The sequence below is a fragment of the Schistocerca nitens genome, chromosome 1, assembly GCF_023898315.1.
Source record: "Schistocerca nitens isolate TAMUIC-IGC-003100 chromosome 1, iqSchNite1.1, whole genome shotgun sequence".
NCBI lineage: Eukaryota > Metazoa > Arthropoda > Insecta > Orthoptera > Acrididae > Schistocerca > Schistocerca nitens.
In genome coordinates, this window is record NC_064614.1 from 824,753,185 (window position 1) to 824,770,637 (window position 17,453).

A 17,453-nucleotide genomic window follows, 5' to 3' on the forward strand; every position below is an offset into this window, starting at 1 on the left:
CAGCAGATATTGGACAACTACGCTGCCTGACAAAAAAAGAATGAGACATCCAGGAGACACGGTAGGACGTCACTGTAACTTCGTACAAGCACACACCACTGGTCGGCATGTAAATGATTAGAGTTGCAGTTCTCAGTGATAGGAACAACGGTCGTCAGAGTCTATTACAACTGTGAGTGTGTCTAGTGAGGATCTACGCAATGTTGAGGCGCTTCCGTGGCCAGCACGATCCCCAGATCTGTACGCAATGTTGAGGCGCTTCCGTGGCCAGCACGATCCCCAGATCTGTCCCCGGCAGAACATATGTGGGATCAGCTCGTATATTAACTTCGTCCCCATGCCAGCGTCCAAGATATCAAGGACCATTACAACAGCGTTGTTTCCAGGTCTGGTAAGGCAAACAAAGGGTGTGAACAGCGTCAGATGTTCAGTGATCGCTGTAAAGGACACGATGCCGCGTATTCGTGCGTGACAGCGTTATCACTACATGACAGAGTTTGAAGGGGGCCTCTGCAGTCATGGACTTTTTTTTTTTTTTTGTTTTAGGGCGCAAAACTGCTATGGTCATTAGCGCCCGGTCCGTGACTAGGAAACAGTAAAAAACGAAAATGGAAACCAGCAGCAATGGGAACGAAACTCAAAAAATTGGAGAAACTAAAAGCAGAAGGAAGGCTTAAAAATCCACTATAGAAAGGGGTCGGTTGTCCCCAAAAAAAGCTTCAAATGACTGACGTCATTTCACTGGCACTAATAAACCCGAGAACGCGATCGGCTGAGCGCGTGTTATCTGCTAAAATTGACGATATATCAGGCGACAGCTGTAGACGGGCGCGTAACGGAGTAAAATAGGGGCACTCAATTAAAAGTTGTCTTACAGTCCACAGCTGAGAGCAGTGGGGACAGAGTGGGGGAGGATCGCCGCTTAAAAGATGTCGATGGCTAAAAAGACAGTGCCCTATCCGGAGTCTAGTTAAAATTACCTCCTCCCGACGACCCGTTCGGGAGGAAGAGGTCCAAGCACAAGGAAGAGCTTTCACGTCTCGCAATTTATTATGAGGAAGCGTCGACCAATGTGCGTGCCATAAAAGAACAACACGAAGACATAAAACGCTCCGTAGATTGGCGAAGGGAATCGATTGAATAGCTGGCCGAAGAAGAGAGACTGCAGCCTTGGCCGCTATATCGGCCGCCTCATTTCCACAGATACCAACGTGTCCCGGGAGCCAGAGGAACGCCACCGACACGCCTCCCAGGTGGAGCAAGCGCAGACAGTCCTGAATCCGGTGGACCAGAGGGTGAACAGGGTACAGAGCTTGGAGACTGAGGAGAGAGCTGAGAGAATCTGAACAGATAACGTACTGTATCCGCTGATGGCGGCGGATGTAGTGGACAGCCTGGAGAACAGCGTAAAGCTCCGCAGTATAAACCGAACACTGGTCAGGAAGCCGAAATTGAGTTGGGGTGTCGCCAACAATATAGGCACTCCCTACACCTAACGATGTTTTCGAGCCATCAGTGTAAATAAATGTGGCTTCCTTCATTTGTGCACATAGAGCAGCAAATGCCCGACGATAAACAAGTGAAGGGGTACCATCCCTGGGAAATTGACAAAGGTCACGGAGCAGGCAGATCCGGGGATGGAGCCAAGGCGGTGCTGTACCCCAAGTTGTCAAGAAGGTTTTAGGAAAGCGAAAGGAAAGAGAATGGAGCAGTTGACGGAAGCGGACTCCCGGTGGTAGTAGGGAGGAGGGGCGGCCTGCATACCCTACATCAAAGGAGGCGTCTAAAAAAATGTCATGGGCTGGATTAGCAGGCATGGAAGACAGATGGCTAGCATAACGACTCAGAAGAACTGCTCGCCGAGTGGACAGCGGAGGTTCAGCAGTCTCAGCATATAGGCTTTCCACAGGGCTGGTGTAAAAAGCTCCAGACACTAAACGTAATCCACGGTAGTGGATAGAGTCGAGATGACGAAGAATAGACGGCCGAGCAGAGGAGTAAACTATGCTTCCATAGTCCAATTTCGAGCGCACTAAGGCGCGATAGAGGCGGAGAAGGACCACTCGGTCCGCTCCCCAGGAAGTACCATGCAGGACACGGAGGGTGTTGAGGGATCGCAGACAGCGAGCTGAAAGATAGGAAACGTGGGAGGACCAGCACAGTTTTCTGTCAAACATAAGACCCAAGAATTTAGCGACGTCCGAAAACGGAAGGTTGACAGGTCCTAGATGTAAGGAGGGTGGAAGAAACTCCTTACGTCCCCAAAAATTAACACAAACGGTCTTACTGGGAGAAAAACGGAAGCCGGTTTCAATGGTCCAAGAGTGGAGGCGATCGAGACGTCCTTGAAGACGTCGTTCAAGAAGGCTGGTCCGTCGAGAGCTGTAGTAGATCGCAAAATCGTCCACAAAGAGGGAGCCCGAGACATCAGGAAGGAGACAATCCATAATTGGATTTATGGCAATGGCAAACAGTACAACATTCAGCACGGAGCCCTGGGGTGCCCCGTTTTCTTGGGAGAAAGTACGGGAGAGAGTAGTGTTCACCCGCACTCTAAATGTGCGCTCTGCCATAAATTCGCGAAGAAAAAGGGGCAGCCGACCTCGAAAGCCCCAAGAGAACAGTGTGTGGAGGATGCCTGTCCTCCAACAGGTATCGTATGCTCTCTCCAGATCAAAAAATATTGCTACTATTTGGCGTTTCCGGAGAAAATTGTTCATGATATAAGTGGAGAGAGCAACAAGATGGTCACCTGCAGAACGATGCTTTCGGAAACCGAATTGGGCAGGTGTTAAAAGACTGCGGGACTCCAGCCACCAAGCTAAACGGCAATTCACCATACGCTCCAAAACCTTACATACACTACTCGTGAGAGAAATGGGGCGATAGCTAGAGGGGAGATGTTTTTCCTTTGCAGGTTTCGGAACAAGAGCGACGATAGCTTCCCGCCATCGTCTGGGAAAAGTACTGTCGATCCAAATTCGATTATAAAGGCGAAGGAGGTAACGCAGACTATGGGTTGATAAATGCAGCAACATTTGGATGTGGATACCATCCGGTCCTGGGGCGGAGGAGCGAAAAGAAGAGAGTGCATGTTGGAGTTCCCGCATGGAGAAAACAGTATTATAGCTTTCGCGATTTTGAGAGAAGAAAGCAAGAGGTTGCACTTCCGCTGCACGTTTCTTCGGGAGAAACGCTGGCGGGTAATTTGAAGAGCTCGAAATCCCAGCAAAGTGTTGACCCAATGAGTTAGAAATTGCGACGGGGTCCACTATTGTATCATGCGCGACAGTGAGCCCAGAGACAGGGGAGAAACTAGGCGCGCCTGATAACCGTCGAATCCGACTCCAAACTTCCGAGGAGGGAGTGAAGGTGTTAAACGAGCTAATAAAGAAGTTCCAGCTTGCCTTCTTGCTATCGCGGATGACGCGACGGCGTCGCGCACGGAACTGCTTATAGCGGATACAGTGGCCAAAGTAGGATGGTGGCGGAAAACACGAAGAGCACGTCGCCGCTCACATGTTGCGTCACGGCATGCCTCGTTCCACCAAGGAACTGGGGGGCGCCGGGGCAATTCGGAGGTGCGTGGCATTGAACGTTCCGCAGCTGTAAGAATAACGTCTGTAATATGTGTGACCTCATCTTCGACGCTAGGAAAGTGACGGTCATAATGTCGCTAGAGACGAAAAAAGTGTCCAATCGGCTTGGGCAAACTTCCAGCGTCGCGGGCGCATATATGGCAGTTGAGGCTGCAGTCTAAGGACACATGGAAAGTGGTCACTCGAGTGTGTATCATCAAGGGCGAACCATTCGAAGTGCCGAGCTAGCGGAACAGTACCGACCGAAAGGTCCAAATGAGAGAAATTTGTCGTGGAGGCAGACAAAAATGTAGGGACCCCAGTGTTTAGGCAAACTAGATCCGCTTGGTGGAAGACGTCTAGCAATAGTGAGCCACGTGGACAAGGATGTGGAGATCCACAAAGCGGGTGGTGGGCATTGAAGTCCCCAACCAGCAAATAGGGGGGTGGAAGCTGACCAAGAAGATGAAGGAGATCAGCTCGTGCCATTGGTGTGGACGATGGAATGTATACAGTACAAAGAGAAAAGGTATATCCAGAAAGGGAAAGACGGACAGCGACAGCTTGGAAGGAAGTGTTTAAGGGGATTGGGTGATAATGGAGAGTATCATGGAGAAGAATCATGAGTCCTCCATGGGCTGGAGTGCCTTCAACAGAGGGGAGATCAAGTCGGACAGACTGAAAATGGGGGAGAACAAAGCGATCATGGGGACGCAGCTTTGTTTCCTGAAGACAGAAGATGACCGGCGAGTAGGATCGTAAGAGGATCGACAATTCATCCCGATTGGCTCGAATGCCGCGGATATTCCAGTGGAGAATGGACATAGGGTGAACAGAAAATGGAGGAATGTGACCAAGGTTGCCGTCAACTCAACGACTGCTCAGAGCTTGTGACCGACAGCATGGAATGGCTTTCAGCCAAAGGCAGAAGATCCTGATCCATAGGTTGTTCAGGAGCAGCTCCTGCCACAAGCGATCGGCCGGTTGATCGGCCGCCAGTAGTGCTTCTCGGCGACACAGAAGACGGCCGAGGGCGATTTCCGCCAGGTGGTGCTGTAGATGAGACACGCCTTGGCGGAGAAGGAGATGAACTGGGTTTCTTATTAGCCTTCTTGGAAACATGATGTTTAGATGAAGGAGAAACCGATGGTTGTGAAGTTGGGGTACGTAAAAAATCTTCACGAGCATGCTCTTTTTTCGAAGTCTTGGTGTCTGACTTTTGGGCTCGAGATTTAGCAGAACCCGATGAAGGGTGAGCCATAGAGTGAGCAGGCGAAAGTGGGGAGGTTGAACGGGCGATCTTTGCGCTGGCCGATCTGACTACCGTGTCACTAAAGGTGAGATCACAAGTCTGCGTGGCCGCATCCTTTGTTGGCCGAGGAGAGGCAAGGACAGCGCTGTATTTTCCTGTCTGAGGCACAGTGGGCTTTCGACTTGCGAATAATTTTCGAGCAGCAAAGGTCGACACCTTTTCCTTCACTCTGATTTCCTGAATGAGCTTTTCGTCTTTAAAAATGGGACAACCTCGAGAGGAAGCAGCGTGGTCACCCATACAGTTGATGCAACGAGGGGATGGAGGTGGACAAGCACCCTCATGGGCATCCTTGCCACACATAACACATTTGGCCGGATTGGAACAGGACTGGCTGGTGTGATTGAACCGCTGACACCGATAGCAACGCGTAGGGTTTGGGACGTAAGAGCGAACGGAAATTATCTCATAGCCTGCTCTGATTTTCGATGGGAGTTGAACTTTGTCAAATGTCAATAAGACAGTGCGGGTTGGAATGATGTTCGTGTCAACCCTTTTCATAACTCTATGAACAGCCGTTACGCCCTGGTCAGACAGGTAGTGCTGAATTTCCTCGTCAGACAATCCGTCGAGGGAGCGTGTATAAACGACTCCACGTGAGAAATTTAAAGTGCGGTGCGCTTCAACCCGGACAGGGAAGGTGTGGAGCAGTGAAGTACGCAGCAATTTTTGTGCCTGGAGGCACTGACTGTTTCTAACAACAAGGTGCCTTTCCGTAATCTGGAACAAGACTTTACAGGACCTGCAATTGCGTCGACACCTTTCTGAATAATGAAAGGGTTGACCGTGGAGAAGTCGTGACCTTCGTCAGACCGAGAAACAACAAGGAACTGTGGCAACGATGGAAGAACTGTCTGTGGCTGAGACTCAGTGAACTTACGCTTGTGAGCAGACATAGTGGAAGATGAGGAAACCATTGCGGAAGAATCCCCCATGATTACCGGCGTCTCCGATGGCGCGCTCCTCCCTTGTGGGAGCCCTCTCTGAGGGCACTCCCGTCTTAGGTGATTGTTCACACCTCAGGTCACACCTCCCGACAAACGGACGGAGAGACCAATCGGCACTTTCGGAAGGTATCAGCTCGGGTAATCACCCCTCCCTGGGCCTGGCCGTTACCAGGGGGTACGTACGTGTCCTACCTGTCTACCCGCGGTGGGGAATTACGCGTTACCCCGTCACCGGCTACGCACGAAAATGCGTGGGTCGGCCTTCAGACACGCACAGGGATGAAGAAAGAGAAAAGGAAAGAAAAGAAGAGAGGTCTCAAACGCCGCAGCGGAGAAAAGGGTAAAGAGAAGAGATAAGGAAAAGAGAAGGACAAAGGAAGGATGAAGACATACAAGCAGAGAAGGCGAAGAATACGTTACATTTTCGAGCGTCCGTCTCCGGATGTAGGCACAAACCATACTCCCAGAGGGGGAGAAAGGGAAGGAAAGAGCCAGAGGTGAGGGGAGGGGGGACGAAGATGGGGGATAGAGAAGGATGCGGAAAAGGAAGGTATGCAGCCCGGAAAGGAAGGAGGGCCACATTAGCTCGGGGTCCCGTGCCCGCTATGCACGTATCCACAAAACAGTTGTGGACCCCCTGGGGTGCAGTCATGGACTGTGCGGCTGGTCCCTGCGGAGGCTCGAGTCCTCCCTCGGGTATGGGTGTGTGTGTGTTTATTCTTAGGATAATTTAGGTTTAGTAGTGTGTAACCTTAGGGACTGATGACCTTAGCAGTTAAGTCCCTTAAGATTTCACACACATTTGAACATTTGAAGGGTGCCTCATCGAGGGTCTCCATTTGGCCAACTGGTCGAATCGTGCTGTGCTGACATTCCAGTTCGTAAGGCATTCTTTTGTGACGTGGCTGGATCTTAGACCGCGTGAAAATGTGATGGCAGGCATACTCGTCTTCAAGGTATCTCTCGACCAGTCTGGCCACTACGAGGGAGGATCGAACTATTGTGCACCAAGCACGTCACAACATCTTCACATCTGCGCCTACGACGTATTTGGGAACAGCTTCGGGAATCAACTCCGGCCCCGTGCCAGCACCCAGGATATCAAGGACCAGTTACAACAGCTGTGGACCAAATTGTATCGGAAGAGGATGCAACGGCTTTATGACACCCTTCCCAACCGAATCAGGGCATACCTCCTACCCAGAGAGGGTGCAAAGTCATAGTGATACGTGGGCTCATATTGTCAAGTTATTTGTAAATTCGACCCGATTTTGTAATCGCTTAAGGTAAATCACATATCGTCTAAATCCGTGAAGTTTCATTCCGTTTTCTCCTCCTTTCAGGGTACTTCTCTTTATTTGTCAGTTAGTGTGTAAAAGTTAGCGTTACATATAACCATAAACCTTAACGGGGCATAATTTGGTATTAAATGCTAGACAGGGTGAAACAACCCAAGATGAAAGACATGTGATAAAATATTTGAATAAGCACTGTGGGAGAGAACTAATTCAAGGAGTAATTCTGCAGGCTGGAATATGTTCAGTGGACAGAGGTAAGGCAACTAACAAAGTTATAGGATGCAAAAGAAAATATTAAGAAGAACTGCTATAAAAAGGACATGTTGCACACAACAGTACACACAATTACATAAATCATTTAGAACTAAATGAAAAAGATATAACCCAGCCGGAAAGACAACGAAGAAGACCAGATCTTCAAGGAAGCTCAAATTTTTCCATCAACTAAGTAAGCACGTCAAAAGTTTTTTCTGGTGTAAATGACCTGAAGAAACCTTGACCTTCGACAGACTGAAGAACAAGATACCAGATTAGCGACCACACAGCGAAAAAGGAAAAAAATAGAGTTATAACAAGTCTGGATAAAATAAGATGGCAGATGGAGATTCTGCAGCCGTAGAGCTATTAAACTACGCCGCAGAAGAATTTCTGAGAAAGGTTCACGTACTCTTAGAAGATATTCGGAGAACAGACAACATTCCAAAGCAACTGAAAACAGCAGCAGAACAAATGAGGCACCGCAAATGTTACGAATTATAAACAAATGTCACCCAAAATTTTTCTTTAATTGATTTCCAACACGAGGAAGAAATATCCTCAAAACTTTAAAAAAATGGTTCAAATGGTTCTGAGCATTATGGGACTTAGCTTCTGTGGTCATCAGTCCCTTAGAACTTAGAACTACTTAAACCTAACTAACCTAAGGACATCAGACACATCCATGCCCGAGGCAGGATTCGAACTTGCGACCGTAGCGGTCGTGCGGTTCCAGACTGTAGCGCCTAGAACCGCTCGGCCACTCGGGCCGGCCAAAACTTTAAGACAAGAGACAGAACTGTACACCTAGAAGAGACAACGAGCTTAGACATTTAGGCTAAAAATAAGTATTTCGAGGAAAGCTGCGGATCTGCTGATCTAAGTTCTGCAGTTCATGCTAGTTCGAATACTTGCCAGTAAATACAAGGTAGTTATCAAGCTGTTCACTGCTTATTAGTGAATCACCGTAAGTTCATTAAATTGTAATTCACCTTGTGCTCACTTGGGACTAGAGTATATGAAGTGGAACTTGATGCCTATACAGGGTGGCTAACTGCCACCAAACTTATAACATTGGGGGTCAGTCGGAACCTGTTGTTGAGATGAACCAATCTTAGTAGCGTAGTGTTTCTTTGTTGTGGACAACACAAGATGCATAGACAATATATCAAATCTAGTCTAATATCCGTGTTTTAGACGGTCGTTCTGCGCCATCACTACCGTTCAGTAACAAGATGGTGAAAGGTCAATATAGACCTAGAGTCGCGCCTTCTCTTGCAAGCAGGCGTAATGTTGGAAATGTAGTTGTAACGATCATGCACTTTATTACCTGTTGACTGAAGTAACGCATCTTCTCTCTACTAAGAAAAGCCTGAAAACGCTTGCCATCCCGTTACTCCCACATCCACCTTTACATGTGATCATAAGTATCCGGACAGCGCTATGTAACGCTAAATTGACCATTAGCTGTCACGAGAAGGGGGTCTGCCAGTATAAAAGGAGACAGGGTGAACTGTGTTGCCAGCAGAGAAGCATTACAGCAGAATAGATCGGTGAGCAGAGGTCAGTAAATTCGTATGTGGACTAGTCATTGGTTGTCACATGAGTAATAAATACGTCAGGGATGTTTCAACCCTTTTAAAGCTACCCATGTCGATTGTGGGTGATGTGACTGCGAAGTGGAAACGCGAAGGAACAACCACAGCTAACAAAGGCCAGGCAAACCTCATGTATTGTCGGACAGGGACAATAGGTTGGTTGGATTGTTTGGGGGAAGAGACCAAACAGCGAGGTCATCGGTCTCATCGGATTAGGGAAGGAAGTCGGCCGTGCCCTTTCAAAGGAATCATCCCGGCATTTGCCTGGGGCGATTTAGGGAAATCACGGAAAACCTAAATCAGGATGGCCGGACGCGGGATTGAACCGTCGTCCTCCCGAATGCGAGTTCAGTGTGCTAACCACTGGACCACATCCCTCGGTTAGGGACCGTAGGTCATGGCGGAGGATTGTTGTAAAAGATCGCATGAACTCAATGGAACTAATCACTCGTGAGTTCCAAAGCACGTTCCAAAGCATTCTTCTAGCACAATGACTCTGCACAGGGCGTTAAAATAATCGAGTACAATGGTCGAGTTCCTAGTAAGTCACGTATCTCTGTAGACAATGCTAAGCAACACCTGTGGAGATATAAAGAGCGACGCCATTGGACAGTGGATGAGCAGAAAGAAGTGATTTGGAATGATGACTCACGCTGTACTCTGTGGCAGTCTGATGGACGGCTTTGGGATTGGCGAATGCCTGGAGAGCTACCTGCTGTGGGGTGTAGTGTCAGCAGGGAAGTCACGGTACGGTGGTGTTTTTCGTGTCTAGAGTGTGGTCTCCTCATTGCGTTTGAGGAAATGCTAAATCCGGAAGGACATGAATACATTTTACAACACTGTGTACTTGATAACGTAGAGGAACTGTTCAGAGACAATGACTGACTGTATCGGCATGGCCACGCACCCTGTAATAAAGCAACTACTATGAGACAACGGTTTGTGAGAAATAACATTCCTGAAATGGGTTGTTCTGCTCAATGTCCCACCTGAACTCTATGGAAAGCTTTTGGGATGAGTTAGAACGCCAACTTCACTCTAGACCCCAGCGTCCAACATCATTACCTTCTCTCGTTTCGACTTAAGGAAGAATGGTCGCCCATCCCTCCAAAAACATTAAGATACCTCATTGAAAATATCCCCAGCAGAGTTCAAGCCTAAATTAAAGGCGAAGAGTGGACTCGCCCTATATTAATGTCCACTGATGGGTCTTCGGATACTTTTGATCAAATAGTATGTATACTTCACAAACCACTGCAAATCGCTTGTAGGTGGATACATCGCTGGAAACGTAGATCTCAACAGCGTCGCCTGTTCATTGCGAGAGTCAAACTACCTATCAGTCATATCACGACACGCCACTTGTTAACTGGTAACACTTAACAAAAACCAAGTAAGAAACAAATAGAAATTGATTTTTATACAAATTTATTAAAGTTTTTTCCTTTCTTAGCACATGTGACTGTAGATGATGAAACGCTTCGAAATGTAAATCTGACAAATCTATAACAGCCAATATCACAATTAGAAACAATGACTTGCATATAAAAACTCTATTTCAAATTTGAAAGAGTACTGGATTCAACAACGTCAACAATTTGTTTTCAAACCATTCTTCTGTTGCAGACAATATTTTAATGCACAGTGCGAAGTAATATTTTTATTCTTAACAACTTTAAATAGATCTTGTTATGCTGCACTTATCACTTATTTGGTTTGAATTTAGCACTACCTACTTCACTCTTTTTCATCCTGTCGAGAGTCGGCAGTTTTGATCGAGAAACTGTCGGTATTCTATGATTGTCAGTTCGGATTTCAAGGGAATCCTCTTTCTGGCCATTAATTTCAGGACGGGTCTTGCTACTCTCACGCCTGACACTGTCCTGCGCTGAAGCAGCGAACTGCGGATCGCGATCACTGTTAACTGCATCTGAGGGAGCTGATTCCTTCTTGCCACATCCATTCTGCAGTATCCCAGTGTTGGTGTGTGCGGATGGCGTAGTTGCATTCATGATGTTCACGCCTTCCATAACTGATCCCGAGTCGTAGGTAGGGGCCTTACTGTCGGTAAATGCTTCTATCTCGCTGGGATTGTAAAGTGACTGGCTGCGTGTGGCCTTCTTTGGATGCATAGCCAGCGACGACGCATCTGAGAAGCTGGACTTCCTTGAGACACTCTCTTTTAGCCCCAGTAAATGTCCAGAGGAAGATTTCCTGTGACTTTTCCTCCTTATATCATTGAACCGCGTGTAGAAACTCTTGCGACGTATCCTTTCTTCAACTGTTTCGTCTTCCAGTACAGGAGATGGCGTCTTTGGATAAGAGGACAGGGAGAAATCACGACTTTCCAAATCGGAGCAAAGGGACCAAGAATCAATGCTTTCCGACTCGTCCGCGGGTGATAGTGTTGATGCGTAATCCTCCTGGCCAAGAGGACTTAGATGAGAGTAGTGGTTGGTGCCTTGCAGCTCTATCTTTGGTAAATTTAGTGTGAGCTTCCCCATATCCCTCCGGTTACAGTTTGCTGAAACATCATTGAATATATTCCCTTCTTGTTCGAGTTGGCGTTTAACTGACTCTGTAGGAGTCAGGTTCCCTGCAGCAATGGCGTTGCTACTGTCTTTCGATAGTCGTGGCACATATCCTGGACTCCCAGTGGCGTAACTACTGCAGCTGTAATTATCGTCTCTCAAGAGAGGTCTGACAGTTTCATTTATTTTGTTATATTGTGCTTTCTGGTTGGGAGCTCGCTTGGTGATGATACTCTTCTGTTCCGATGTAGTTGTTTCAGCATTTGGGCATGTGAGAGCGTCGTTATCCTTCGCGTTTTGACTTTTAGTTTTGGAAATGTTTTCTTCTTTCACCTTGAGAGGGGCATTGCTGATTGCTGACTGGCGATGGGCGCCTGTAGATGATGTCAGCACATCACGTGTGTTGGAACTCTCGTTACATTTGGCTGCTCCTGAGATTGAGGAACTTACACATGATGATGATTTTGCGTTTTCTGTTGTTTTTGATGACTTGTCATTCGTAGATGTATCCTTAGTGACACTTTTATCTTCTGAATATGGGTTTTGAACGCCCACGTTTTCCTTTTTACGGTTACATTGGTCCCCAAAGGGAATCTTCTGTGTCTGTCGCTTCCCGTCAGATTGAGTTTGGTCAGAGATGTCGTCCTTCCTGGTGCTCTTGTTCGGCTGCACCTTGTGATCCCTCTTAGTCCCGATTCCACCGGCAACTGCCGGTAAAAGTTGGTCTGCCGAGGGCTCGGCACTGTGCAGAGAGGCTGTCGTGCTTGCGTCCTTTCTCTTCCTCTCGGGCTTCTGCTTTTCTCTGGCGGCGCAGTCACCCAATAGCACAGTATCGCTCGTGGCGCCAGCATACACAGACTGCGTCCGCCTACCTGAGGAACCCTCCATTCGCCGCAGCAGTCCGAGCACCGACGAGACGGGTCTCGCGGACGACGGAAGTCGGACGTCGTCGACAGAGACGGCGCGCTTGAGCAGTGCGGACTCAGACGGGACATCAGTCGTCGCACTCTGCTTCCTCAGCGAGTTGATGGCCTGCTCCACGCGACTCGACACTGCGGTGTCTCCACCGCCAGAACGGAGCTTCTCCAGTTTCTTCTCGAGCGAATGCAGGAAGCGGTTCTTACCGGTTTCAGGTTTCCCGTTGGCGACACCGCTAGACTCGGGAGCTGGCGCGTCACCAGGACTCTGCTGGGGGGCGCCGACTGCTGGGCCGTCGGGCGTTTTGGTCTCAGATTTCGTTTCCTTAGACATTTCTGCCTGCTTCTTCTCGAGCAGAGCAGCTCGCCTAGCCAGCCTCTTCGCCTTCTTAGCTTCCGCCTCCGCCGATTTCTGAGCCTCTTTCTCCTTGGCGTACACGCTTTCCTCTCTGGGCGTGTCGAAGAAATCGGGGCGCAAGAACCGCGATATCTTGCGTGTCTTTTTCCTCGTCACGGCATCCACTCCGTCGGAGATGGCGGCGGCGGACTCCGAAGTGGTGCTACCAGTCTTCTCTTCCGGAACAGGGCCGCCGGGCTGGTGTGAGTCTTGGCGCAGAAATTTTCCTAGCACTGACCTATCCGGCGAGGTGGCGGAGTGCGCCTCGCCGCGCCTGTGCTCCTGGGCGTCCGCGCGTGCGGTGCTGTCGAAGGCCCTCCGGCCGTAGTCGTAGTCCTGGGTGAAAGAGGCGGAGCGCCGGGGAAAGCGCGACACGGCGGGGATGTGGCTGCGCCGGTAGCGGTCGGCAAACGCCTCGCCCGCGCCAGCCCCTACGCCCAGGCCGGCCGCGCTGCGCTCGGCGCGGATCCGCTCCAGCGTGTCGTCGATGCCGGCGACCGAGAGCCGCTCCCTGGCGCGGTAGGAGACGGGCGGCAGCAGCGTGCGGCGGCGCGGCAGCGGCAGCGGCAGAGGCGGCAGCGAGCCGCACGACGAGCCGGAGCCGCTGCGGCGCGGCGCGGGCGGCAGCGAGGCGTCCACCTGCGGCGACCAGCGCGCCGGCAGCGGCCGCTCGTCGCGCACGGACGAGGTGCGCGACAGCCGGCGCCCGGCGTCGGGCAGCATGCGGCGGCTCAGGCTGGGCGTGTACTGCGGCATCGACATCGACGACGTCGACGGCGAGGGCGACGGTGACGCAGGCGCGGCCGGCTCCGACGACCCGAAATCGCCGTCCGCGGTCCCGCTGCTCGGCTGCGCCGCACCTTCAAACCAAACACGAACACATGAGTAACATTTCGCTGTTGATGGTGGCATCTCGGAGAGACGCAGCTACACTGCGCAACACGATTAAATGATGACTTCTTCGAAACTCTGTAACTGTCTCTCATTGCGACGCATGAGTTTGAAATTTCCCTCAAAGGTGTCAACAACTTTCCTCCGTACTGGTGCTAAGGCGTGGCGCCCTGCGACATCATTCTCGGGCTCATCGACGCTTCAAACAGCAAGGTGTCGCAGACTGCACTACAAAAGACAAAGCTCAGAAATTCATTTGAGCTCTAAGGGAGGTCCACCAAATTTCAATATACACTACTGACCATTAAAATTGCTACACCAAGAAGAAATGCAGATGATAAACGGTATTCATTGGACAACTATATTATACTAGAACTGACATGTGATTACATTTTCACGCAATTTGGGTGCATAGATCCTGAGAAATCAGTACACAGAACAACCACCTCTGGCCGTAATAACGGCCTTGATACGCCTGGGCATTGAGTCAAACAGCTTGGATGGCGTGTACAGGTACAGCTGCCCATGCAGCGTCTGTAGCACATCTTCGTGGTGTAGGAACTTTAATGGCCAGTAGTGTACTTCTGCCTAAAGCCAACGTGGATGTGTCACACAGTGTGTAACGCCACAAGGACAGAAAACCCCAATTGACAAACTTTGTGGAAACTGAAAGTAGGGAAGTGATTCATCTTGACAGTGACGGCAACTATTGACGATAAAACCTACGCTGGTGATATTTTGATTAACACCTATATCATTCACATGCTGAGAATATCATACAAAAAGGGGAGATAAAAGGAAAGGATTATCATAGATTCTTTATGAAACATCTACAAAATAAATTCAAAATCATATGAACGGAGGCGAAATCCGAGAAAGTAATTCAGTCAAAGATAACATTTACCATGAAAGAGTTGTAGCCGCATCGAAAAGGAAATTCAATGCGACTACAATACAAATCGGATATGAAAATGTTCAGTGAGTTAGTTGCTCTTGAGTCGCTCTGGAGTACTTTTGCGATAGTTGTCTGGATGCAAACGCTATTAGATTGTTTCAGTTTTGGAAGTTTGATAATTCTTGAGATAGAGATTGAAGTATTGCTCAGTCATTCGATGAAGAATGTTAATCTTTGCTGTTCTCAACTCGACGGTATAGTAAGACGAGTGTTAGACTTCAATTGAGTGATATTGGTTTATCGGACTTGGCCTTTGTACTGATGAACCTTGAGATCAATGGATCAACGACAGAAAAATAAGTCGAAGTCTTAAGTGGGACACAATAAAACGAAGACACGAAGATAGACAAGTACGCCGATTAGTCAAAAGTTTTCGTCAGCGTCACTATTACTGAAATGAAGTTAATCTTGAATGACATATCGGTGTGTGCGTGTTGTAGGGACAAACAATTAATTACAGAATGAACAATAAAATATGAGTCAAAAGGTAAACTTACGTGTCGCCTAACTCATTAAACGGACAGTACAATGTGTATTAATGCAAGTTGATTGACTCTTTAAACATTTTAAGTGACTAAGTGAGTACATGAATAATGGACAGTGGAGAGTGATTAGTTTAAACCAGTATTACGGCGTGTTAAAAAAACATTTACTCCAACACAAGTTATCTCTGGTGTTACTTCGGACCGTTATTAATAACTGGACGTAGAAACGGCATAGCAACGGAATAGTGGAGAGCGAAATTTCATCCTCGCTATGTGTGATGTGAAAAACGACCGTAATGATGAAATCAAGAATCATCGCGCAACTAACCGGACATAAAAATAAAAATAAACGATTACAGTTTACCAGTTCGCACAAGCTGAGAATACTATTGCGGACAGATAGTAGAATATTTCTAAACCACACGATGAGTTGTGCTCTTACGAGAGTTACAGGTGCTGTTTTACGTCATACCGACGGGGACGAGCATCGTTACGCGTCGCGTCTCCTCCCGGTGAGTGAAGAAGGAAGGAAGGGACGCCACAAGTGGGAAGGTCGTCACATCCTCTCTTGTCCATATTTCATCCCTTCCTTTGACGCCTCTGCAATGGAGGTTACAATATCTACCGAGCGCTGAAATCACGCTGTTTTATTGTAAGTGGCTGAGGAACACATTGCAGACACACCGCCGCTCGCCATCGACACGGCGTGGAATAAAGGGTGCCAATGAAAGCCCTCTTTCCCTTGGGACGATGATTTCGCGGTCGAAAACGACGGTTCGCAGTGCGCTGAGCACCAGGGCGACGTTCTTGACAACGTACTACACTGCTGCCACTCCGTGTGCATTTCAACCCAACTCTAACGACACTGAGACTGAAACCCGACCTAACGTGATCCGACCCCTTTTGAGTGAAGTACGGCCACAGTTTTTGCTCTGGTACAGAGGGTGGGACCACAAAGTTCCGTCAAAAACTACTCGACGGAATCTGAACCTGATCGGAAGCAGAGAAGCGTGTTTATACTTTTTCAGCCCTCTTGTTTCTGGCACTCCTGTGGCGTGATCACGGGTAGACGGGGGTGGGGGGGTGGGGGCAACATTAAAATGCGCATGAATAAATCGACAAACGCTTCCTTTAAGAACCTCCAGTTCGGCATGCCACCCATCCATCTTTGATGAGCACATTAAAAACTGCGACATTAATTCAGCAGCGCGGTAGCTCTAACCCTGCAAGGTAGGCAAATCCCTTGCAAGGTGTGTCGAAGGGTTACCCAACTCCCGGGAACTAGAACAGCCGCGAGGCAGAATTGGTATCGAAGTTTCTGATAGTCATATTTTCAACGTGTTCGGGAAAGGAGAGCCATTTTGTACATGAACATTTTAATGCCCCCTCCAACCCCCGTGATCACGCCACAGGAGGGCTGAAAACGCATAAACAGCGTTTCCTGCTTCGGATCACGTTCAAATTTCCTCGAATGCCAGAATAAGATTTTCACTCTGCAGCGGAGTGTGCGCTGATATGAAACTTCCTGGCAGATTAAAACTGTGTGCCCGACCGAGACTCGAACTCGGGACCTTTGCCTTTCGCGGGCAAGTGCTCTACCATCTGAGCTACCGAAGCACGACTCACGCCCGGTCCTCACAGCTTACTTCTGCCATTACCTCGTCTCCTCCGTTCCAAACTTTACAGGAGCGCTCCTGCGAACCTTGCAGAACTAGCACTCCTGAAAGAAAGGATATTGCGGAGACATGGCTTAGCCACAGCCTGTGGCTGTGGCTGTGGCTGTGGCAGCCCCCAGGCTGTGGCTAAGCCATGTCTCCGCAATATCCTTTCTTTCAGGAGTGCTAGTTCTGCAAGGTTCGCAGGAGCACTCCTGTAAAGTTTGGAACGGAGGAGACGAGATAATGGCGGAAATAAAGTTGTGAGGACGGGACGTAAGTCGTGCTTGGGAAGCTCAGTTGGTAGAGCACTTGCCCGCGAAAGGCAAAGGTCCCGAGTTTGAGTCTCGGTCCGGCACACAGATTTAATCTGCCAGGAAGTTTCCTCGAATGGTTTTTAACGGTCCCTAGTGGTTCCACCATGCGGTCCAGAGAAAAAAAAAACTGTGGTCGCACTACACTCCAAAGGAGTTGGATCACGCTCAATTATGGTGCAGCCCCACGATGTCCTTAGAGAAGGGTTGAAACATGCAGGGTCGAACGTTGTCAAGAACGTTGTCCTGCTCTTCACCGCACTGCGAAATGTGTGGAAATCAACACCCCAATCGAAGGGTGGTTTCATTGACTCTCTTTA

The 17,453-nt window shown here is 48.9% G+C and overlaps 2 protein-coding genes across 2 annotated transcripts in view; both read right to left on the minus strand.

Moving 5' to 3' along the window:
• Nucleotides 1-10,434: 10,434 nt before the first annotated feature.
• On the minus strand, nt 10,435-13,362 carry LOC126262695 (uncharacterized). Its single transcript, XM_049959476.1, has one exon. It carries the CDS (start codon nt 12,768-12,770, stop codon nt 10,692-10,694), a length of 2,079 nt encoding a protein of 692 aa, XP_049815433.1. The 5' UTR covers nt 12,771-13,362; the 3' UTR covers nt 10,435-10,691.
• A 192-nt stretch (nt 13,363-13,554) lies between these two features.
• Nucleotides 13,555-17,453, minus strand: part of LOC126262705 (serine/threonine-protein kinase par-1-like) — a 413,823-nt gene continuing 409,924 nt past the window's right edge. The window contains exon 22 of the mRNA XM_049959489.1: nt 13,555-13,693. The gene's annotated coding sequence lies outside the window, so the exon portion shown is untranslated. The remainder of the gene's footprint in view (nt 13,694-17,453) is intronic.